This window comes from Fusarium oxysporum, chromosome 15 (assembly GCF_000149955.1).
Source record: "Fusarium oxysporum f. sp. lycopersici 4287 chromosome 15, whole genome shotgun sequence".
In the NCBI taxonomy this organism is placed as follows: domain Eukaryota; kingdom Fungi; phylum Ascomycota; class Sordariomycetes; order Hypocreales; family Nectriaceae; genus Fusarium; species Fusarium oxysporum.
In genome coordinates this window covers 609,120-633,500 of record NC_031000.1, presented here as the reverse complement: position 1 = coordinate 633,500, position 24,381 = coordinate 609,120, and the positions used below count along the sequence as shown (strand labels likewise).

At 47.9% G+C, this 24,381-nt stretch overlaps 5 protein-coding genes across 5 annotated transcripts; 3 read left to right on the top strand and 2 right to left on the bottom strand.

Moving 5' to 3' along the window:
* Nucleotides 1-1,259: 1,259 nt before the first annotated feature.
* FOXG_16756 (uncharacterized protein) lies at nucleotides 1,260-3,770 on the top strand (the record flags this gene model as incomplete). The annotated part of the gene is made up of 2 exons (XM_018396771.1): nucleotides 1,260-3,297; nucleotides 3,379-3,770. The coding sequence occupies exons 1-2, from the start codon at nucleotides 1,938-1,940 to the stop codon at nucleotides 3,768-3,770; spliced, it is 1,752 nt and encodes a 583-aa protein (XP_018257536.1). The 5' UTR covers nucleotides 1,260-1,937.
* Nucleotides 3,771-4,886: 1,116 nt separating this feature from the next.
* FOXG_16755 (uncharacterized protein) lies at nucleotides 4,887-6,021 on the top strand (the record flags this gene model as incomplete). Its single annotated transcript, XM_018396770.1, has 3 exons — nucleotides 4,887-5,101; nucleotides 5,447-5,841; nucleotides 6,017-6,021. The coding sequence occupies 3 exons, from the start codon at nucleotides 4,887-4,889 to the stop codon at nucleotides 6,019-6,021; spliced, it is 615 nt and encodes a 204-aa protein (XP_018257535.1).
* Nucleotides 6,022-7,535: 1,514 nt separating this feature from the next.
* FOXG_16754 (uncharacterized protein) lies at nucleotides 7,536-8,088 on the bottom strand (the record flags this gene model as incomplete). Its single annotated transcript, XM_018396769.1, has 4 exons — nucleotides 7,536-7,538; nucleotides 7,640-7,744; nucleotides 7,800-8,005; nucleotides 8,070-8,088. 4 exons carry the CDS (start codon nucleotides 8,086-8,088, stop codon nucleotides 7,536-7,538), a joined length of 333 nt encoding a protein of 110 aa, XP_018257534.1.
* Nucleotides 8,089-10,385: 2,297 nt separating this feature from the next.
* Nucleotides 10,386-12,482, bottom strand: FOXG_16753 (uncharacterized protein; the record flags this gene model as incomplete). Its single annotated transcript, XM_018396768.1, has 2 exons — nucleotides 10,386-10,944; nucleotides 10,999-12,482. The coding sequence occupies 2 exons, from the start codon at nucleotides 12,480-12,482 to the stop codon at nucleotides 10,386-10,388; spliced, it is 2,043 nt and encodes a 680-aa protein (XP_018257533.1).
* A 6,681-nt stretch (nucleotides 12,483-19,163) lies between these two features.
* On the top strand, nucleotides 19,164-20,801 carry FOXG_16752 (uncharacterized protein; the record flags this gene model as incomplete). The annotated part of the gene is made up of 1 exon (XM_018396767.1): nucleotides 19,164-20,801. The coding sequence occupies one exon, from the start codon at nucleotides 19,164-19,166 to the stop codon at nucleotides 20,799-20,801; it is 1,638 nt and encodes a 545-aa protein (XP_018257532.1).
* Nucleotides 20,802-24,381: the final 3,580 nt, after the last annotated feature.

The following is a 24,381-nucleotide window of genomic DNA, read 5'->3' as shown; positions in this document are numbered from 1 at the left end:
GAAAGGACAGAAGCGAAAAATGGCCTTGATTTAGATCATCTCACTCACATTCGTAGCATTGCTCAGTGCCATTTAGCCCGTTCCGAAAGCATGGCTCTGCCGCGTAGTGGGGCGTTAGGGCCACTGAAGGGATGGATAACAGAGTTTATTCCTTCTCCGAGGGAAGAGAAAACAGCCTTGGTCTATGGCCGTTTTCGGTTTTGATGCAAACCCTGTCAAAACCCCCCAAAACGGCTTGCTTGACCGGCTGCAGCCATAAAAGCCCCTCAGCACAGACTGACCACACAGGGCTTGATGGCGGGCAGCTGACCACGCAGCGATGGAAACACCGGGCCATCGGGCGTTCAGTGGCACTTGTGATAGACTGACAAGTGCAGGCGAGCAACTCAAAAGCGGCTCGGCGAGTCACTTAGTGATGCGAGAGGGCAATTGCGGCATGGCAGTGAGGGGAACCGAATAGGCAGTCATTGGCTGTCGTATATTTCCTTAATCATGCAGTAACACGCTTTACCCCGCAAACCATATTAGCATCAAGTTATTATTTGGCAGATCGGCCGGCTCCGCGAAGATAACTAAGGCCTAAGGAAGGGAACCTGTATTATAGATTCGCCCTCAGAGAAAAGGCCTCCTGCTGCATTGCAGGTATAGGCTGTAATGGAGCTTCTTATCTCGCCCTCATTATGAATACCAATATTGACGAGTTGCTTTGTGTATGGTGGCGGTGGTGCGCCATTTTCTCAACCAATGTAGCCGAAGTCCTCCTCGGCCCATTGCTGCCTGATACTTAAACCAGCGGCCACACTAAAAGCAATCATACACTTTGCCAGCCGAATTGCATATTGGCACCGTCGAGTTGAGGTGGCTAGCTGTAATGTTGCAGGACTTGTTCCCGACTGTCGAATGTTCGAAGGAGGCCCGAGCGTTGGTCTGACTAAATGCCCTTTTTCCGTCCTTGCAGTCTTATGGATCTTGGCATTGTGGATTACCCTGTAGATCATTCTCAGTTGGGCTCTGATCAACAATGCCAAGATCCATCAGGCTGCAACGACGGAATTACCTCCCTTCCCCGGACCCTATGTCACGTCAGATTATGTCTCTTGAAACATAAAGAAGGTCATTTGGTCAACAATCAACGCTCGGGCCTCCTTCGAGTATGACAATTGGTGGGATGCCCCTGTAAACTTGCGGGTTTCATCCACCTTATCTGTCGCCATACATAAAGCAACTCGTCGGTATTTATCATAAGGCGAGAGAGAAAGCTCGGTTACAACCAACACCTACAATGCAGCAGGACGTTTTCTTCTTTGAGGGCGAATCGGTAATACAGATCACCTAGTCAGGACTCAGCGATCTCCGCGGAACGGGCCGGTGTGCCTAACGATGACTTGATGCTGACATGGTGCACGGGGTAGGCGTGTCACCTCACAACTGAGGAACATACGCAGCCAATGATTGCCCATTCATGCCCCTCGTTTCGAATTGCTTGCCGGCATTTGTTAGTTATAAGTGTTATGGTACGCCCGATGGCCCTGTGCATTAGCTACGTGGTCAGCTGCCTGCTACTAAGCCCCTGGGTACGGAGTAGTATGTGTCGAGTTTGCCTTGCTTGCCCTATCGAAAGGGCTGTTGTGACTGCAGCCGGTCAAGCAAGGCTTTTTTAAGCCTTCGACAGGGTTTGCATTAAAAGCGAAAACGGCAACAGACCGAAGTTATTTTCTCTTTCCTCCAATAGCTTTATAAATTGTCTAAACCGGCCGGTAATGCAAAGAGTTTTAGGCTTGCTAGCTCCATCACACCATAGTAGTTTCTAATATCCTTCAGTAGTTTACCTTTCAGCTGCCGTTGATACGGAAAGTGGGATTTACAGCCGGCGCCGAGTCGAATAGTTGCATGCAAGGGTTTGAAAAGGAGAGCCCAAGGCCACCGAGTTAACCACAATGTCGGGACTTGAGACTGCTGTCGCTGCCATGAATGTGGCCGAGATGACCCTTAAGGTCTTAAAAATCGGAGTTACAATCATCTCAGACGCAAGAAACTACGGCAAAGATGCCAGGACATTAGGCCTCAAATTTCAACAACTCACTCATCGCTATGACTCTCTGCAAAAGATCCTCTTTCAAGTCGACAAATTCGCATTTTTGCACGGGAGGAACCTTTTTTCCCAGTTGCCCGAAGAAACTTGCAAGGTTATTCGCCAGCTCTTCCTCGAACTGCTTCAGGTGCTCTATGTCCACTTCGCCATAGAGCAGCAGTACGTTGAAACCGCCGAAGAGAGTCCAACAAAGGTGAAAAAAGAAAGGAGCACGCATCTCGGCCTGACCTCCGACGAGGAAAGACTGGTCTTCGCCAACTTCAACATCGACAATCATGGTCTGCCAGCGTCTCATCGCCCTTCGTCATTGCTGTCCCTGTCGTCCTGGCGCTGGGCATTACATGGGAAGAAGAGAGCAGCTAGGGTCAACAGTGAGTTCGAAGACTGGCTCAAACGCACGAGGGAGACATTGGAGGACTTTTGGTGGCCATTACCATTCCTGAATAATATTCCCAACCTGGACGCCCTGACGTCCGATGCAGATGCGAGAGAAATGGGCACGGCCCAAACCGCTGCCCTAAGAAAACTTCTTCTCAGCGATACCACCTCAGCAGAAGACCCAGTAACCGACTGGAGTGCCGTCAAAGACATCACCGCCGTTGCGGGAAAGGCAGTGGGGACACTATACGGCCAGACAGTCCTCGTGGAGACGCTGAACTTCCCCCTGGACGAGGACGGCCAGTTTACCGAGCTCCTTCACAAAAGATTCTCGAAAATCGTTCAGCTTCTCAAAGCGCAACAGGATCCCGATTTCCGCGTTCTGCAAGGGCTCAAGTACGCGAGCAACATCGGCGAATCGAAAGGCGAGCTAAGGCTTATCTCACACTTTCCCGTTGCCTCTCCGCTCCACGTGAAGACCCTGCGACAACTCTATCGAGACGTTGCCTTGGCGCAACGACCGTCCTTGGGCCTCCGGTTCAAATTGTGCAGCCAGCTTGCGGAGTCCGTCTATCTCCTTCACTCGGTGGATTGGGTGCATCACGCCCTACGGAGCGATAATGTGTTGGTGCTCTTACCATCTCATACTCCCAGCCGGGAAATTCTCCAGGCGTCGGAACTTCGTATCTGTGGGTTTGAGGCTGCGCGGCCCGAGTCTGACACCTCAATGGGACCGTACGACAACGCGATCGCAAGGAACGTGTATCGACACCCTGAGCGATGGGGTACCCCACGAGAGATGTTCCGTCAGAGTCATGATATTTACGGTGAGTGCCTACTATTACTCCCTTCCTCAGTCGCTAAAAGCTAAAAATGGCACTGTTTTGCTAATTTAGCCATTTTTGTAGCCCTCGGTGTTGTGCTTCTTGAAATAGGGCTTTGGGAAGCCGCAGAAGATTTGATCTCGAGGTTGCGGGATAGTCAAAGAACACCAAAACACGTCAAAGCACTCCTGCGGAGCCAGGTTGACGAGCGACTGGTGCATCAGTGTGGCGACATATTCGCCACCGCCGTCCGTCGGTGTCTTGAGTGGCACTTCGACGTAGAAGTGCCATCTTCTGCGTCGGATCAGCTGCGCATTCACAGGGGCCTAGCGGAGCAGGTGGTTAACCCACTGCGTTCGCTTAAAGAGGCTGCACCCATCGCCAAACGTTACGGATCCATTAATCTTCAAATCACTAAAGCGCATCACCACAACCCACCCAAACGGGCTCACCAACAACCCTTCAGATTGGATTGAGTCATGTATAGGGCCATCTTCAAGCACATCTCTCTCGCCTTGTTCTTTCCAGTCTAATCATCGTTTTTCTCCCTAGTAACTAATGACCAAATCAACTCTACTAGAGTTGATTTTATTGACCCACTTTAAACCTAGTGCACCATACCAAAATCAATTCTACGTAGAATTCATTTGTTTTATGCCAAACAACCCAGGGTAGAATTGATTTTTACAAGGGGGTAGAATTTAATTTCTAGACCCATCCAACAGGGAGTAGGCTTGAATTTCGCAGGGGGTAGACTTCATTTAGACCAGGGTCAATTAAATTAATCACAAGACGCGTAGTTGGTGAGAAGGCGCGAGTACGCGTAATTTACAGTGTATGTTTACCAGTAATAATCTTCTTAAATAGGTTATAGAGATCTTCCTCTTAGCCAAGACCGAGATATAGGGAAGCATATGCGTAATTGCAGTATAACAAGTTTCTTGCTAATGAGGACAATGGACCCTAGTAAGCAGTCTCAATCGTTCAACTCAATCTACCCATTCGTTATTATTCCAGAATATCAACTTCTAGCGTGCAAGTTATGCGGATTTGCAACCCTACCTAACGAGGTCAACGCGCACCTCAGGACAAAACACAACAACATTGCTCTGGAGTGTCGGCGCAGGTTGGTAGAGCAGGTCAAAGCAATCCCAAATCTTCTCCAAGACCAAGCTAAGCTTCGACTACCACGCATACCGATTGAACCAATTTCTTGCCTTGCTGCACCGAGATTGGACGGACTAAAGTGTCGGAAATGTGGCTGTATGTTCCGCCAAGCCCAAAAGATGAGGCTCCATTGTACGAAGGAGCACCTCTGGAAAAACCCACGAGACAGAGGAAGGCCAATATCAGGTCTGGAGCCGTCTGCTGAGTTACCATGGATCGAGGGCGTCGCCTGTCAACGGTTCTTTCCTTCTTGAGAAGGTAGCAGATGGTTCGAGGTCCTTCAAGATACCGGAAAATCGAAGAGAGGGAAAAGACTCACAAAATCATCTCGGCCTGATTTGAGCAAAGACGTCCGAAGCCTTAACCGTGAGGCGCGTACCCATCTAAGCGTTGTGTTAGAGCGAGAGGAGAATTATTTTTACCGGATGAATCAGCCACGCTTGAGTGCCAAGGACTTAGGCAGCGATGCTCTTGCATCTACCGGCCTATGGCCAGAGAGAACTCAATGGCGGGTCATCTTTGAGAACGCTCGACGTGACATCCTACGAGCAATGACGAGATTACCAGATCGACATTCATTGATGTCAGACTATGTTATGGCACAATGGTGCCGGCAAGGGGATATATGTATTAGGAGCTCGTACGTGGATGAACAGAAACTATCGTGTACCATGAGGGCCTTAGACTTGGTGATAGATCGCTGTGAGAACACAGTCCGTTACACCAGTCGCACGCTCTTATGCTGGCTCTCGAGTCCGAAGCTTCATGTCTATCGCGAAAATCCATTCTGTCTTGTGGCGGAGAAGAGCAGCGAAACTAGATGTAGGGTACTTCAGAAACGTTTTCTTGCCTTCGTTATCCGACTTCATAGGATGTCGAATGCTCTGCAAGGAGACGTGGCGAACGTTCGGTTAAATACGGTGCTTTTTGCGAGACTGGAACGTTTATGGAGTCATAAAATTTGGAATATGTTCGATGTATCTAGGGGACTGTGGCCCAATTTTGGGAACTACCTCTGCGCCGAAGAGACTTCTGCCGCCCTGAATGAGGGCCGGTCTACTTCGGCTGAGTATGACTATAAAGAGAGTACAGGCAATAACGATGAGGACGATCTCGACCCAGATGGGGATGATGATGATGGTGATGGGGACTGGGACTCAGAAGACGATGAACTTGACCATGATGACTCTGCATATGGCAGCGCTCAGGCCGAGTTCAGCCGGGAAGCCCATCCAGAACTACAGGTTCAAGCGGATGTTGAGCTCGATGTTGCGGCCTTCGATGAGTTCCTGGAGCTGCTCTATGAGGTTTGCCTTACTCTGTGTACGGAGACCTTCATTGCTGGGCAGCCCGGCTCCACGCTATTAGTTTACTTCAGCGGTATTCTTGGTTTCTCTAAAGACTGCCAACACTTTTTGCTTGCACGACAGTACTGTCCACAACTATCTGGGCTCATTTATATACAGCGCTTATTGCTTCTAGAACGCGCATTGCCATTGAGGCCATATCACACTATTGGCATCCCACAACGGCCACATACACAACAACTCGAAAGGTTAAACGAAATTCGAGCGGATCATATGGTGCTAGGTTCAGAGCCTCCACTTGCTGAGCTAGTCAGTCTTCGAAACTTTGGTCGCACTATAGCTCGCACTGAGCCACCGTCTATTCTTTTCTACTGGAGTGATGATGGGGAGACAGTTTCTAACGGAAGCTTACAATTAACTATGGATAAGTTTCGTGAGCTTCCAGAGTATTTCACTTCTCGAGCGGAGGAATTATGTGGCAGTCTTATGTATGGTCTCGAACCTGAGATCGACTTAGCGTCAGTCAAGGATGACTTGGCGAATTCACAGAGCGGATACTGTTTTGTCAAGCATCCCGCGAACGGTCTTGAGTCGGCATATAAAGAATTACTGATCCGAGCCTATTCCTCCAGTAAAGGCGCCCTTGCCAGAGACGGCCACTGGAGGTGGCCTATCGTTATGTCATACCTTAAACAAGTGACCGAACTGGAAGAGATGCTTGCTGGCGGTCTCTATGTGGAAGGCGGCTCGTGTCCGCGAGTGCGTGAGCTTTTTGCTCTTGAATGTGAGAACGGACCATTCACCAGTTGTGGAATTTACGTCTGGGGTGGTTCTGTGGTGTATGTCGCACGACACCACAAAGCGAAACGACAAACAAACCGCGAGTTTTATGTGGTTCGCTTCCTGCCAGCCAGATTAAGCCGGGTTATGTACTTGTACCTTGTCTATATCCGGAGATTGGCCAATTTATTACGTCGAGAACAGGTTGGGCACTCTGAAATTGTTCAGAAGAACTCAGATGAACGAAACGAACGGCTTCTTTTTCATGTGAATGGAAAGGCTTGGTCTACTTCTCATCTTACCGAGATTTTGGTCAATGCCACTTCAAAGACCTGGAACCAAGCTATCAATGTCCGCTTATATCGCCAACTCGCCATCGCTATTACAGAGAGGCACGTCCGCGAGGTGTATACCCCATTCAATAGATACGATGACCTGAGCAGCGGCGCAGATAGGAATGCTGTGTTTGCGTGGCAAAGCGGACATCGTCCATTGCAGGGCTGCTATCCAACCAGGCGGGGGCATAGTAAGCCATTTCCGGAGAGCACACCAATTTAAAGGTGTCGAACTCCAACAACTCACGGCTTTCTGTGCCGGAAGATCATTTGAAGATCCATGCACGGTGCCGCTGCCAAAGAATGGAAGCAAGCCTATCCCAGAGCTTCCAAAATGGAAGGCCTATAGCTGCAAACACTGCAACTATATAACAATAAATCGCAAAAATATGTCATCCCACCTAGTCCTACAGTCCAAAATCAACTCTACTAGAGTTGATTTTATTGACCCACTTTAAACCTAGTAGGGTTGATTATTGCCAGGGTGTAGAGTTGATTTGACATTGTTCCACATATAGGAATAGTAGTGCTGATCAGAACAGGGGTTTGCCACTGAACGCGACGCGTCCTTTCGCGTAAAGTGCTATAGGGAAGGTAAATCATACTACTAGATGGTCTCGTTGTTGATTGAAACACAATCGTCATTCACATCTCACTATCAAGGCCCCAGTCACGATGACGATTAACATGACGGCTTCGAGCTTGCAATCCGGACCATGCAGTGCAATTCATCCCTACGTTCTTCTCTCTACATACCGCCTTCTCGTGTGCCAGGTTTGTGAGTTCGCCTCTGTAGCCGATGAGGTTGCTACGCATTTGAGAACACGACATTGCGATATACAGCCAGACCGTCGACAGGAGCTGGTAGAGAAGATAAAACAGATCCCGAATATTCTCCACAGTCGGGGCGACCTACGTCACTATTTACAGTACCCAACAGATACAATTCAACCCATCCCGTGTCTTGCGCCGCCAAAGCCAGATGGTTTGAAATGTCGTACTTGCGGCCATATTGTTCGCCGCGTCCAAAAGATACAAAAACATTGCACTGAAAAGCATCAATGGATAAACCCACGAGGCAGGGGAAGACTAGCACCGAATTGCCCCGTATCCGCTTACGAGCTACCGTGGGAGGAGCATGTCGCATGTCAACGATTCTAGCCTACATCTCTATGGATTCACTCACTTTCGATGAAAGTGGACATTTTGCAATGTCATTGGCTGATAATCCTTGTATTAACCCCGCATTCCACTTTCACCTGAAAGAGGGTTCTCAATATATATGCTCGGAGCAGAGTTTAAGCCAAAGTGGTGATCTCGCTATTTCATTGGTCGACTTTGCTTTTTTTTATTAAAGAGTTTCGACTTTAAGCTATTTAAATGACCTAAACGCGTCAACGCGTATATAACGTGTATCCTAGTCAGCTACATGTTCAGGCATAGGCGCTCTGAGCAATTGGAGAGTTCTATTACTATCACCCTCTTAAGCCATCTGCAGTATCGATCCTGAAATCGAGATATCCATATTATAAAAAGACCATTCGAGAGTAGTCAAACTGATCGTGTCGCGGTTCCTGGAACGAGCGAGATGACCCCATGGCCCTAACATACCCGCTGGGCCGAGCTGTTCCGTAACAGATCACTCGAAATCATTACCGCCATGGCTAAGCAACCAGCCTTACAAGCAAGTAGAAATTATCTGCTTAGCCAGGGTCCCCTTTATGGAGCTCTGCCGAAACTGAGGCCTAGCTGTAGATTATCCTTTATAGGCTAGACTTGATGTTCAATAAGGCAAGAGCTACACTCGATTGTATGCTATATATCTCTCGCTGTTGGCTAAACATATTTGCGAAAGATGCTTTTTGGCCGCATGGCTTTCGGCTTATACTAAGCTTTAAGCGATATTTAGCAATATAGAAAAGATTTATCTGCTTTATATTTCGCATTCTATAGTACCTGCCACTATAACGCCAGGAAGTATATAACTTACGTCTAGGATCCAACAAGGTAAAGATAATACAGTATATACTGTACTTGGTCGAATAACTATAACTAGGAGGAGATAATTATATTAGTAATAGCTTAGACAGCGAAGATAATAGGCCCCATGTCGAGGACTGGCATGATAACTGCGAAATTCCTTCTAATCCTGAAAATCTAAATACAGATAAAGATTTCAACGAAAGCATAAACAAAAATATTAACTCTGAAGAAGATAAGGAAGTAGAAAACGATTATATATCAGACTGTAAAGGAACCGACTTCTATCTTCCGACTGGCTATTAGCTGCAGCTATCCAAGGCCTTATTCCAGCTCTTAATAATATTCTAGACATATTAGGATCCTGCTGGAAATATGTTATCTTCGGCCATAATTTACTATATTGCTATTATAGGTATATAATAATACACTCTCGCCTTTAATCCGGCGCATAACTCTATATCCGAATTAGCAGGGTTGATTTAGATTAGCCGGCTCTTATTCCTCGAATATGCCCTGCCGGTCTATAGCTATACTACACTAGTCTATAAATAGCCATGCCGTGATTATTATCTATTGCAGCCTGACCGCCTGGATATAATTCGCAAGAAGTACTTGATCCGAGGCTGTTATACCCCATTTAGGGAAATCATTAAGCTTAAAGCTTTTGCTAAGTTAATTATTAAGAGAGAAGGTATTCCAGGAAACCTTTCCTGGGATCTAGACGGGTAATCATTCACGATCAGATATAACAAAAAGTTTAAGCTTTCTGAATTCTGCGTGACCTATTTAAAAGCCATCAAGCTTATGCAAGAGCAAGTAGACGAGATGATGCTAGGACTGGAAGTAGATATCAACATAGATAAGATAGAAGATAATCTTACTTGCCGAAAAGCTGGATGGTCTTTTATCCAAGATACCAAAAACAAGCTAGCGGATTCAGTGACATTCCGAACTATGAGGAGAGCTTGCCTGTCACGGTTGATATCATGGTAGCTCGAGGGTGCGATGGTCTAATTTCTAGACTAGCGCAGGATCTTGTCGAAAGTGGTATACTGAAAGTCCCAAAGGCTGGCGGAAATCTTACTGGAGCATCGATCTTGTTCTAATTTAAAGTCTTGTTTTTAAGGCGAGAGTACTATTAAATCAGAAATGCCTTTCAGGTGTGAAGCGAAGCAATAGTCTAATTAACTCTTTTATGTAAACAAGATGCACGATTTGACTGCATTTATTAGTTAGCTATGGTTGTAAGTGGCTTCGACTTCATTTCTTCCTAGGAAGGGTCTCCAGCAAGCTGCCAAAGGCTGCCCCGCCAAATTTCCCAGACAATACTCTATAATGACTTCTACTGCTGCACTAAAAATTGCTGCAAGAAAGGATACTGCAAGAACACGACCAAAGTTTGTAGCGAGAGAAGAAAGTATTAATAAATCTAGGAGGTGTGAGTGAAGGCCAGTGAAGTCCTATGCATGTGACACAGGAGCCTCCCAGCGAGGTTCAAGTTGCGAACCCTGTCGTGGCTTTAAACAAGATCAACATGCCGCCACTCGGTGTGCTTCGCAATAGCCGCCCCATTCATGACTCCATGCACATAGGCCTCGCCAATAAGACTAAATTGATCCGTTTCTGGTTCCAATCTTCGCAGGACGAGCGGCGAAGGGCATACAGCCAACACCCATATCTCATCTCCCGGAATTGTAGACCCCGAAGCGTGAGCTAGGTGTCCGCCAGCCGTGAGTGCGATGCATCGGTTAAATATAGTGCCTGACAAGATCATGAGGAGCCCTGATCCGTTGTCGAACACCTTCGCCCTGAAAGCGTCGCTTTCCTCCTCGGATACTGGTATATCGTGCTCTAGAGTGGGGAGAAATCCTTTTCCCTTGCAGTAAGTTCGGATAGTTTCAGTACCTTCGACAGCGCCAGGATATCTCTTGGCCAGCGTGTCAAGACCGCACCACGACTCGATGTGCTTCTCTATGGATTCGGCGCCATTCTTGGCAAATTCCCTACGGACAAAGCCTAATGCCTGGATCAGCAGAACATCTCTGAAATGCTCGGTTCCGACGAGCTTCGATGAGCGGCTCGACAAGTCTTGATCATGAATCAGTGTTCACCAAAAGGCTTCAACCGCTGACTGCCCAGTCAAGGGGTAGGTGTCTTCCATTTCCAACAAGATTCCGACCCATTTGCCGAATTTCCCGTACTCTATCTCGTCGGCTCTTTCTCCTATGGCCTGGACCGGGCCAAGAGGAAATCCCCTGAGTTTCAGCGTGCCTCCCCGGACGCCTGGCAACAAACTCCGCGTTAGCCCCTCAATGTGACCGCCTGCCTTCACGGGTGTGACAGATTTGAGTTGAGGGCCGCTGATAGGGTGACTGCTGAGAGGCGACGAGAAGTCCGGGCACCATGATGGCAGCTCTGTAGAGGAACGCTGTTCGGGATCTTTGACAAGCGTGAGCAGTATCAGCGTGCCAGATGTCTCGAGGATCTCTGTTGCCACACTGTGAAAGACGTCGGATACACTCATGTCGTAACTGGGGCGCAAATGCTCCGGCATCTTGAGATACTGAGTGCTGGCTATATGTCGCACTATCCCCCACAGCCCGAATACACTATCTCGGGGATCCGTCGCTTTGAAGCCAATCGTCCAAAGCAGAAGCTTTGTGAGAACCAGACCCACCGTCTCTTCTCCGACTCTCTCTGACCCATTCTGAATCCCGGCTGTGAAGTCGACTAACGGCAACAACTCCTGCCACAAGCTCTGGTCTCCGAAGCACCACTCTCGCAGTATCTGTATCCTTTCGGCCCTGAAGAGAAAGTTCCCTTCAAGCAGATCGACGTTGCGGTCAATTCGTGCAAGTGCATGAGAGATCGCTATACACAAACCACTTACGTGCAGAAATGCTGCCACCGTTCCGAACTTATCAAACGCCATTATGCTGTCGCCATTGATGACGCCAACTTTCTTTGCGAGAGCGACCTCTTGGATGACCCATACTCTGCCAAACCAGCGACTCGCGTATACATCCATGAGTGCTTCCATTTCCTCGTTTGTCAATAGTTCCAACCCGTACCTGTCTTGGATATCGCCTATATCCAAAGTGAAATCATATTGCTGCGCTCTGATAATGCGACTGACTTCGCGAAAGGCCACTTTGTAGATGCGGTCAATCACCTCAAAGCCTAACTGCAATTGCGGAAATGGCTTCCCTAACCAGATCGCTACAAGACTAGCGTTGCTGTAGATCTTGTCCATGATCGCTACTTGGACTTGGCGCTCCTTTGTATCCTCCTGGTTGATGCATAGAGCGTCGATCCATACTAGCTTTTGCGGGTAAAACTGATAGAGATGCTCAAGGGCATCGTGTAGGTTCGGCTGGACCTGGTAGTAACGACCGTTCAACAAGATTGGATGCGTCTTAATCTCTGGCTCGCTTGGCGCAGGTGCCCTTGGAGGTCCCCATGTGTATGAGAGGGCATAATAGCCAAGAGCTGTCGCATCACGCAGTTCGTGCGTGCTCAGGGTGATGCTTAGAATCTGAGCATCTTCCCTTTGAGTGCGGTCGATGGATGCGAGACGAAACGACGTAGATGTCAAAAAGTCGATGTGTGCCGACATCATGGAGGCTGCTCGGGAAAAGTACCTAATTCTTTGGCAAGAGTTTAATAGAAAATTTGAGGGATTAATGGATCTGGATTTGTGAGTGGAGTGAATCAAGTCAGCTTAAGATTGACCCAAAGAAGTTAGCCAGAGTAACATAGTGTCCCAAGGTTCTAATACCCCCCTGCTTCCAAATATCTCATCTCTTTAGTAGTGTGGGGTTTAAGCTAATAGAAGCGCGAACAATACTATAAGTAGTTTATTGGTTCTTTACTTAATTATGTAATAAGTTTTAATGTGATAACGTGTATGATAAGCGAGTGAGCCAGACAAGCGAGTGAGCCACATATCTTAACTTTCCAAATGAAATTCGCAATAAAAACACCACAACCTATCTGATCAATTAAAATTAATCGCTATACTATTCCCTATTGACTTCAATTGCCTCCTGACAGGTCCTTGCATTATGCCCGGTCTTTCCGCAAATACTACACTGCCGGACCTTTGCTCCTTGTGACCTTCCGCGACCACCTCTCGAGGCTTCAGCTGTTACCTGCGCATCAATATCTATCTGATCAATTGCTTGTGATGCTTCCCCTATAGTTAAAGGCCCTTCTTTTTGTACCCTAGTCCTTTTTCCCCTCCGGCGTCGCCCTACTATCTTATTTTGTTGTTCAAGTTGTTGATTCCTATTATGTAGTAAGACCATCTTATCCATAAGAACAGTTGTTGCCTTCTCAAAATGCTTTACGGCTTTAATTATTGACTCAGGGGAGCTGCTCTTATGATTTCTGATCCTTCCTTGCAGATACTTGGAGTGCGATTGGGCCTCTAGTACTGTCTTTGGGGTCCTTGCAGTCCAAGGGGTCGATGGTATTGTAACCTCTACGGGAGGCGTTGGAGTCCGTAGCTGCACATCAAGCTTCGAGATGACATTTTCTGGGTCAAAGGGAGCAAGTCCAGCTCCTCTAAAACCTCCCTTAATATTGCTTTCTGTAATAGCAGCTTGGTGGGCGACATGAAAGGCAGGAAAGATCTCGGTCTTGGTAATATGGGTTATAAAGCATCTGATCAGATGCTCTATTTCTCGACCGTATGCCTTTTTCAGCGGCCCAAAGCACCCTACGTCAAGAGGCTGAAGTAGATGAGAGGCATGAGCAGGCATACAGAGTGTGATAATCTTGTTCTCCTTGCAATATTCCTCGAATTCGACGGAGTGGTGACTTTCATGACCATCAAGGATCAAGAGGCGATAGCGACTGTTCGTTCGCTTAGCTGTAGCCTGATCAAAATGCTTTAGCCACTCAAGGCCCAGCTTATTATCAGTTCATCCTTTCTCACTCAATGCAATAACCCAATCGCCGGGAAGGTCGCATTCTTGGTACCAATTGGCGAGGTGATCCTTACCTGCACCAATGATAAACGGCGGGATCGATTGGCCTTCCGCATTAATCCCCTCGATCACAGTAATCCATTCGCGGTTTCCAGGCTGTACTTGCTTTGGTCTTCCTTGCCTATAGGAGCTTGTAACGACTGTTCCGGGCTCAATTACGCCCATCATAAAGCCGGTCTCATCAAAGTTCCAGATATCATCTGATCGGATACCATATTTTGCGATTGTATTCTCTACGAGCCGAAACCAGCCACGAATAATAGTCGGATCTTCGCATTTAGCTCTCTGATAGTCATATCTCCGAAATTGACGTGTCTTTAGCTCTGGTTGTCGCTTAATGAAGTTATAAGCCCAGCGCTTGCCAACAGGTGGTATATCGCGGTTGGCACATAGAGAATTCGCGATATCTTCCACATACGATAGTCGCGAGGGAAATCCTCGCGAATCTAGGTCTAAAATGAATTGGACTATTATCTGCTCTTCCTGATCAGATAGTTTCCGTGACTTTGTGGGAGTATCACGCTTTGAAAGAATGCCATGCTGGCGGCGACCTAAGGTACTACGGTTGACATCGTAGATATTTGCCGCCCGTCGGACTGTAAGTTTAGGGTTATCTTGAAGGGCCTGAAGGGCAAGAAGGATTCTAGCTTCATTTGAGGACTGTGGCATATTTGTTGGTTGAGATATAGCTGATTGAATTATAATGTTGTAAGGTGAGGGATTTTTGGCTCACTTGCTTGTCTGGCTCACTCGCTTATCATACACGTTAGGAGTTCTTCTCTGGTTTATATCTCTAGTAATTTTATCTAGGACTTTGAACTTTAAATCTAGGACTTTCAGACTAACAGTCTGAATCCTGAAGATAAGGGGGATTCCCAGTTTTCCAACAGAAAGTCCTCCCGAGACCCTTCATGTAACGGATGGGGGACCCATGACGAAGCGGACCAGTAGCAAACAATCTTGAAACTCAGGCACAACGCCACCAAAAGCAGATTACATGGGCAGATGAGGTTCCCTACAACTCGGCACCCCGGCAATCGATGCAGAGGGGAGGGACAAATTAAGTCATCTTGTCGCACTGGATGTGTTTAAAATGGATTGAAGGTCGGGTCATTCAGAATGAGCAGCAGTAGTGTGTTGATTGGTTCTAGTATCTGTGTAGGGTATTCTATCCCACAGGTTTTACTTTTAATCACCCAGCTTGATTACTAAGGGCTGTTGTTCCTGAGGCGCCCCATAGGTTCACGCCTAGGCGCGATTTTACGTGGTCACGCGTAGGCGGGAGCCAATAGGTTCACGGGTACCCGTGATTCTATTAATTTCACGGGTCCCGTAAAAATGACTAAGCACAGTGCGTCTACCCCCTTCCTGCACGCCACAACAAGTGGAATAAGACAATTAAAGCCGAATGCATGTTACAATTGTACTACAATACATCCCTCACTCTGCCCTTCGGCAGAATGACGAGCCTGCCGAGTCTCGCTGTCTTCCTCTATCCTTTTCCAGATCTCTTTGACTCCCCTTCTTCCATTTCTCATGGGGTCGCTCCCTACTTCTTCAAGTACCTGAGCCTCAATACGATCATCTTCTGCCTTGCTCCAATCGAGGTATGCCATCATTCCTTCTTTCGTCCAGTCCCGTGCACCCCTAGATGAGACGCAGCGTCCCCCCATTTGCTTATAATCTAGACACCAATCGTAACTCACCTTGTCATATCTCAATGGGAGCCCTATCGCCCGGCGGTATTGTTGATTGGTCTTGACACTACCAGCAGGCTGCGAAGCATACCACGCATTTCTAGCAGCAATATACCTTTGATATATTGCCTGCGGCGAGTCGTATCGTGGCGCTTGGGCAGCCCACGTATCAACATCCGAAGCCTTACCCTCTCTCGCTTGGGGGTCGGGCGGGGCTTCAGAGGAGGGGCCTCGGTTCATGTCGCCGCATTCTTCAAGTGGTGATTGCTCACCTGATGGACTATGCGAAGAATTGACAGTACTCGCGGTTTCTGCAATGGCCAAATAGTTCTCCCGTAAGTCATTCGACGATGTTCTCTGGGCTGTACCGGTAGTTGCCACCACAGTGGGTTGCAACATTAGTGTCGGGGTTGGGCCAGCAGACCTGCGTAGTTCCTCAAAACGCAAAGGACAGGTTCTCGATGTCCTGGTATGGCCGAGTTCGCCACACTTGGTGCATTTTGACGGAGCTCTCGCGACCTTTTGGACTTTCTCGAACGCGCTAGGCTCTCGTCTCGTGCTTTCCTTGGGGGCTGAAGATGCTTCAGCCAGCGATTCGATTCGTTGGCGAGGCTCCAAGAGTAGCTGTGGTGCCCCCTCACGTTGCAAATACCAGTGTGGATGGAAATGATCCAGGAGGAGAACTCCGCCTTGCTCCTGCAAATCTTTCAAGGTATGCACACAAGGGAGCCCGTTGGACTTCTTGAAAGTTCCAGTACAGATAGGGGACGGCGGTGGATCCCTCTTCCCAATCAACCTTCGCTGTTCTTCAACCTTCCTGAGGGCTTCATGCGACACCCATCCACGTACCGCGCTGTAGAGAGACCCCGATAATTCAATTGGAAATCGAGTTTGCTGTCGAATTTGATTTGATCTCAACTCGGAAAGCTGGTTCAACAGTGCCTGTTTCATGGCTCTCCAGGCTTCGAACAGATCTAATGTGGACTTCTTGAGATGGGATTTCAGGAGTGCGTGAATCCCCTCAACCCTTGAGGTTGCCGTGTTACCAAAGTGAGCATGCTGATCTACCCAGGCTTTGACAAGCTTCTCTTTATATGGGTCAAGCCAGGTATGCATTACATAGCCGACTTCATGAAGGTGGTCTGGCAAGTACTTCTGTTCAAAGCGCGCCACTCTCTCCTTGAAACAGGCCTCGTTTGGGGAGCTCACGATCAAGTGCCAGAATTGATAGAATTCGCCCCAAGCTTCTTCTGTTTTATCAGTCGGCTGACTGGAGCGGGAGCTGGCAACATCTCGAGTCGTGAAAGCTGGCAGACAATGCCGTAGCACTGCTTTATTAGCATGCCAGAGACAAAGGAGCGACTGAGAGGTGGGAAATGAGGTGGCAACAGCGTTCATACAGGCGATACAACGGTCTGTTAGCACGACAGACGGTAGTTTGGAGCAATGGTGATCATAGAGAGACCGCAGACGATCCAATGCCCACCCATAGTCATCCTCTGATTCTCCGCTCAGGAAGGCAAAAGCTATGCAGAAGGACTTCTGACAGGCGTCGACTCCGATCATGTCAAGAAGAGGCATGCCATATTTGTTTGTCTTATAAGTGCAGTCCAGAAGGAGAATATCGGGATATGCCTGAAGGTACGTCAAGGAGTCAGGGTGAGCAAATAAGACGGCTGTGACTCGACCATCTGAGCCGAATTGCATCCTGCTCCAAAACCCTTCCTCATCAAGCTGATTAGCAAGGGCGTGGATAGTGGTTTGTCCTTCGCAAAGTTTGCGTCGAGTTGCTGCTAAGCAGTTGTAAACATCTTGCTGGGTTGCCGCGGAATTACAGTATTGGCGCAGGTATGTTCTAATGTGTCTAGGTGCAATTCCTGCATTGGCGAGCCTTTCAAGTTGAGTTTGGTCCTCCTCAGGTAGTTTACGGTGTATTGGGTGAGCCGACGGATGCTGACTGGGAGGGTGATTGTGAAGAGAGAAGCGGGTATCCGGCCGGTGTCGGAATGTCCACCTACTCTTGTCGAGTGATTCTTTGGCCAGAACAGAGAATTTACAACCGGTCCCTCGAGTAGTGGACTTGCGTTGTCTTTCTCTCGTCGAACTGGGCGGGCGACATGACCGATCGCATGTGTACGTGATAGTTTGTCTGCCGCTCTTTTCAACCGTCGAACGTCCGGTCGTAAAGGCGTAACCTCTATGGGCCGCCCAATCGTTGATCGCCTTGAACAACGCATCGCGCGACTCATATTCTTGTTCGGGAGGGAGGCAATCTTCAGTGAATGACAAGATCGTTCCCATTGTTTGAGGATCACCGCTGAATGTCGTTCTTCGGTGAGCGCACTGTGACCCAGCCTTCGCGTCCTGACGCGACGGCGTTAAAAAGCAAGACAGTGTGTTTTCATCGACTCGTAGGTTGAAAGCAGGACTAGACGCACTGTGCTTAGTCATTTTTACGGGACCCGTGAAATTAATAGAATCACGGGTACCCGTGAACCTATTGGCTCCCAGCTAATGGACTTGACTTTGGTTTTCGCTTCCAAGCTGCTTGCTGGGTCGATTGTTATTGTCGAACCATATGTTATAATGCCTTAGGATTTTTCCTTGATGATGTTTGTTCTAGGCCTTTGCACATACTCTTTGGCGAAGAAAATGGGCTCGAATTTAGGTCAGGGACGGTGGATATCAGAGGGATGATTTACCTGGCCGGCTGGTTAATTATGATGTAATGTTGTTTCGTTACCGGGGGAATTGCTCCGAGGTTCAGGGAGAGATGGCTGCAGTCCATAGTGGTCTAGACTTCTGCACCTTAGCGAATCGACCATGGTCTGGAACCATCACAGCACTTGGGATGTTTCCGCAAAATTCCCATCTTGTTTCATTGCTACCGCTGGTGGCGCTGACAAGTTGTCCTACGTTTTGCAAAACACCTCGCACGACGGCCGTTCTCATTATTAGTGGCCATCATCCGACTTACCGAGTCAACACCCATATGCATGAGCGCTTTGCCTCTTCACTATAACACATCAACCTTCTTGGCAAGATCCACGGCATCCTTTATACCACGGTCTTCGTCGTACGGCCCATAATATCCATAGCGACCAGCGAGTGTTTGTGCAGTTCCAATCCCGCCCGAGAGGCTTTCATTAACAGTCCTGGTTGACCGATAAAGCCTCAATCCCTGGTTTTAAACTTTATACCGTTCTTTTGGGACAACTTAATTCTTGCGATATCAATAATCAAGATGACCTATTAGGGTCTTGCTCCACTTCCCATATGTCCATAGGACCAAGATGCCTTCAGATCAAAGCAGTTCACGTGGAACCTCATCACTACCAACCGATAATTCGCTCCACCATAACTTCCCAAGCTGCACGCATGAGATAGGGTCCAGCGACCGCCAGGAGTGGTTTGACGACTCAAACTATAACGCGATCATTAACTGCGATCCCACGGACAGTAAAAATTAACACTAGCGAACTGAGGACAGCGGAGACGACACTGATGCAAAGCGTAGCTAATGTACTTTCTGGGAAAGGACTTGTTCCATGGAATATGGAAAAGCCATTCTCAAATAGTCAATACCAGCTCGCCCCTCCTATGCTCATCATGACGCATAGCAATAGCGACGATGACTACCGCAGCATCATTGACGACCTAACACTCGAGATTCAACAGATGAAGAAGGAACTTAAGCACCACAAGAAATTGGGCCGGGCTATGCTCCATAAAGACAAGCTGTTTGAGATCAAGATTCAGGGACTGCCCCTCCTAAAAAAGAGAGAGCTGGAGGCTATACTGAGAGATTTTGCTACCGACCTCGATGAGTTTCTAGACGCTTCATCATCGCAAAAGAAGAGATCGGTATCCCCCCACAGCCGCAATCACACATACTCGAAATGTGGAATTGGGCACAAACATGCTCCTTCCTTTTCAAGTACTAACCTCCGGCCACCCGACTCTGCTTATGCCTCCTTGTCGGCCAATGCCGGGCCTTCGAGCACGCCTCTTTGCCATCCCATTATGAGTTTCACCAAATCATCAAACAGCAAGGTCGAGGATTATCTACAAGAGGTTCCCGACGGCCTATACCCGCAACATATAATCATGACAGACAAGGAGCGGAAAATTCTTGTTGTTCGCCGTCTCGAACAGCTATTTACAGGCGGAACTAACGGTGCTGACATTTCGAAGGTGCCGCTTCTGCGGCCGGGTGGTATCTCCGTTATAACACACGATTTAGCGGATGCACAGATGGCAGACGTTTCAACAACCTACGAATTACCCACTCATGGGACTGAGCCTATCCAGGAAGCAAGGATCCCACCTCTCGAACAACAATCGCACCCTCAGGGAAACAAGTACCACCCAGGGGGCTGTGGTTCGGTTACTGATCCCAATCCGGACGACATAGAGACTGGGGGCAACAACGGTGGCTTGGCCTCGAGTACGAAGCTGTCTCCTCTGATCCTGCCTTTGCCAGAACAGCGACCCATACGACCATGTGATTTGGACCCAGATCGTGCTCATATTTTGTCTGAGAGTATGAACTACATCCGGTATTTGAGTCGATTGCCGTCCGAGTCCTCGCCTGAACAGCAGAGTATCCAAGACGTCTACCTTGATACTGAGGGCTGGGTGTACTTGAACCTGCTGTACAACTTGGCCCAGCTCCACATAATCAACGTAACATCAGACTTCATACGCTCTTCTGTCTCTGAATGCAGCACCAAGTTGCAGTTATCTCCTGACGGGCATAAAATTCGATGGCGAGGTCGATCCAAAGATAACAAGTTCAGTAACTGCAGCTCTAGCTACGACTCGCAAGCCAGTCCTTTTACCGACGATATTGATGGTTCGGAAGAGAAACGAAAACGCCGTAAGACTGGCCGTTTTACTACCAATGAATCCCAATATGGCGGCACAAGTAAGGATATGCCTCAATTTGGTTCGCAGGGTTGCGCTCGAGTTGAAAGTTTCCGTTATAAGCCACTATTTACTCAGCAGAACCCGTCAGCTAGGCACACTTCACGAGATCTGTCGGTTTGTTCTTTCGCGGCGGTGGACGACGATAATCCTGGCCAGGCGGGTTTGGGCTTGAATTACTCCGGAGGGTCGGCTGGTAGATCGCAACACCACGGGGGTGCTATCTCATACTATAGCGGCGCGCCTTTCTGCATTGATTTGTCGGGTGATCCAGCTACCATGTCATCAACCATTCACACTCTCTCGAGCGGCCAAAACTAAAAGGATTCTCAGCAACTACCAGACTTCGCTCAGTCTCCTCGACGAACAGCATCTGGGTCCTTCATCAGCTACAGGCCGTTGACGGATAGATGCCAAGACCTTCGTCAGCAGACTTCGTCCATGGGCGAGGATAATAATGAAGTTCAGGGCCTGATGAACGATGGGAGTGAAAAAAGCAGCGATATTGAGCTGGATTTAATTTGGAACAACGACCAGCACTATATAAGGCAACAACGCTTAGAACCCTGCGGCCTTGGTGGTGTTCGCCCCGATGATCACTTTATGGTATTTGTCGATACTAGGCGGCCTAAGCAAGATATTCTCCCATGGTCCTGTGAACCTCAGATTAGGAGGTCGAATAAAAACATAGAAAGGATCATCCGTTACCGGGCGGCGATAGTGACTTCTGGTCCCGTTATCGGCGGTTCAGAAATAAAAGCATTCGAAGAATCGCGGCCTATCGAGATTGAGTATTTGGCATGGCGCACGGAGAGACTGATACCAGCTCCACTGCCGTCCCCTGCCAGTTTCTTTCCACCGTTCAGCACCGATAATTCTACGTCCGGGGAAGATGACGATCCATCTATAGATGCATATAACGCTGGGTCGTCAGAGGAGGATATAGGCTGACAGATGATTTCATGTCATTGCAGTAGGTACCCTAATAGCGTCAATGTTAGCACCGGCGTCGATGCTAATGAAGTTTCAGCCGAATCGTATTAAGACATAGAACATGTACTCTATTAATCGAAAAACTGCGACGAAGATCTTGCCTAGCCGCATTCGGGAGGCCACCGTTACATCCAACCAGAAAGCCACTACAGGTATTGCCCAGTGAGACGATGATAGCCTTGTTACCTACTACTGAAGTAGCAGAGAGTGAATATAATAGTAGTTGCCAGGACAGTTCCTGAACAACTCATGACTTTTCCAGAAGGAGATGTACGATCGCAGAATAAATATTCCGGGGACAAATTTGCCTCAAGATTAATTAATACCCTATGTGTCTTCTATTCTAGCCAGCGCTTTATTTGCGGTATGAACCTGATGCCAATGATACATAGAGCATAGTAAAACATTCATGTCTCTGAGGTAATAATAGGTGGGATCATGCTATTCCCGGCTATGGTTCATCTTTTCGCCCTTAAAACCTCCAAGATTACTGGGATCCAGCCCAGCATAGACACAACGGGTTTTCAACGACTGTGATTGGCTCACGAAAACAATGGTTACGTCATTTGTAATACTCCGTAGTTTACGCACCCGAGGCGCCGAGCGAGCATCGTCTGACTCATCGAATCACGAGAATCTCCTGTCTGGGCCTGTCATGAGCGTTTCTGGGTTCTAATATTCCTCGATCTTGTCAATGCGCGAATCAAGCCAGGGTAGTAATCTCCGACCCTTACTACCAGCTCCGCCCCTCATCCGTTAGGGACCCATGCCGGGCATCGAACAGCTCCCTCAGTACGATGAAGAGGAGTCTCTAGCCGATGGTCAAGGTGTGAAATGCGGGGGGTTAAGACGCATTGATGTAAAAATTATGCTCCAAAAGAATCTGAACGCTGCCCCGCCAACGTGTTATCCACCACCATAACTGCAAACTGGTCCATTTTCTTCAATCGTCTACAACTTCGATAAAACATGTCGCAAAAGAATGGAATTTTGTCCGTTATGTGCGCAAGGCGCGGGAGAAATCAGGACTTTAGCGACGTGGCTAGAGCTCTCATTGTTCAAGCTGTGGAAGGTGGGAGGTCATACCGAGATGTCGCAACCGAGGCCGGATGTTCACCAGCCACCATCTTTAATATTTATCAACGCTGGAAAACTCACCAAACTTTGGACAAAATACCAAAATCTGGGCGTCCTAAGAAACTCACGGTTCAGCAGATTCGGTACGTACTAATATTATTAAAACGCGACCGTAGGATCACATACGAATCGCTTATTAATTATCTAGGTGGCGAAATCTCACGAACTACAATACGCCGAGTTATCAGATACCATTACGGTCGCAAATGGAGGGCTATGCAGCGGATACCGCTATCTAAAGAAACCGCTCGTCAGCGGCTTTCTTGGTGTCAAGCTTGGAGGGAAGATATCGATGAATTGCTGGAGGTATGTCGTTTTAAAGTTCGCTGATAGACGCCGCTCGGGAACCTTTCACTTAACTGATGATGCCTTCAGACCATTTTCAGCGACGAATCGTCAGTTCAATCGCAACCAAATTATAAACGAGGCTGGGTATTCCGCAAGCCTCATGAGAAGTTCATGAAGGAATTAGTTAATGTGACAGTTCATGGAAAGTCACGATTATCTATCATGGTTTGGGGAGCGATCTGGGGAGGCGGCAAATCCGATATCGTCGTCATGATCCGCGATCAGACCGCCAGAAAGAGAGGATATACTTCTTTAAGTTATCAACAGGCTTTAACAGAAGGTTTACTTCCTATTTGGACTGGTTTTCGCCATTTTCAACAAGATAATGCTCGTATTCACACGTCAGAGTCTTCGACGACTTGGCTGTTGGAACACGGCATATCCTGGATTGACTGGCCTGCTCACAGTCCTGATTTGAACCCAATTGAGCATATTTGGAAGCAATTGAAGCTGAATATTCGCAAGATGTTTCCCAATTTAAACCTCTTGAAAAACAACGAAGTCGATAGGGCAAAGTTGATCAAATATATCAAGTTGGCGTGGGCAGTAATTACACCAGAGCAGATTAACCGTCTGATTGACTCACTTCCCCGCCGACTTGATGCCTGCATTCATGCGCGGGGATGGTATATAAATTATTGAAGTGAAAACTCAGGGCATTAAAATGATATACTCTTTATTATTGTTGGATTTAATTTGAATTAATTGAGTATAAGTGAAGTTATTCCTGTTAAATGGATTGAGTTGCTACGGGGTGGGGTGTTCAGATTCTTTTGGAGCATAATTTTTAAGTAAGACTCCGAATCGCGCCGCTTATTGGTCCTGGCATCTGACCATAGGGCTATGGAACTCGCAATGCGACGGTTCAACTGCATCATGTGAACCCACTGCCACGAAAATACCCCATTCGGTTACTATGATGAAAATATGATATATATTCGTCCCTTGCCCGATCCCCCTTCTACACTCCCACGATGTGAAAGTAGAATGAACAAACGGATTCCATTCTTTGAACCCATGCTATATATGATGGCCCTATGAAGCAAAGAGTTGATCATCATAACGCGTCCTTATTATGTCCAGATCCACCTCTCACTAATGAAGGAGTGCTTTCCCGGATCTCCGGGACACGTAGACTTTTACCAGCCCCTGCCTCAAATTTCAGGAGTCCTTGGCCTGCTTCTGATCAAGGACCATCTCTATTATCGTTCCGTCCTTGAGCCAACATGACGAATATCGCCTGTGATCCGTGTTGGAAACGAAAGATCAGGGTACGTGCGGACATCTCATGTTTCGTGTGCTTCTCCACCGGTATAACAGTCGTCCCGCTAACTCGCCAATGTGTGCTGTTAGTACTGTGGAAAACGGCCAAAATGCAACGGTTGCCTTGAGGGAGGTTTTCAGTGCCATTACCAGACTTCAA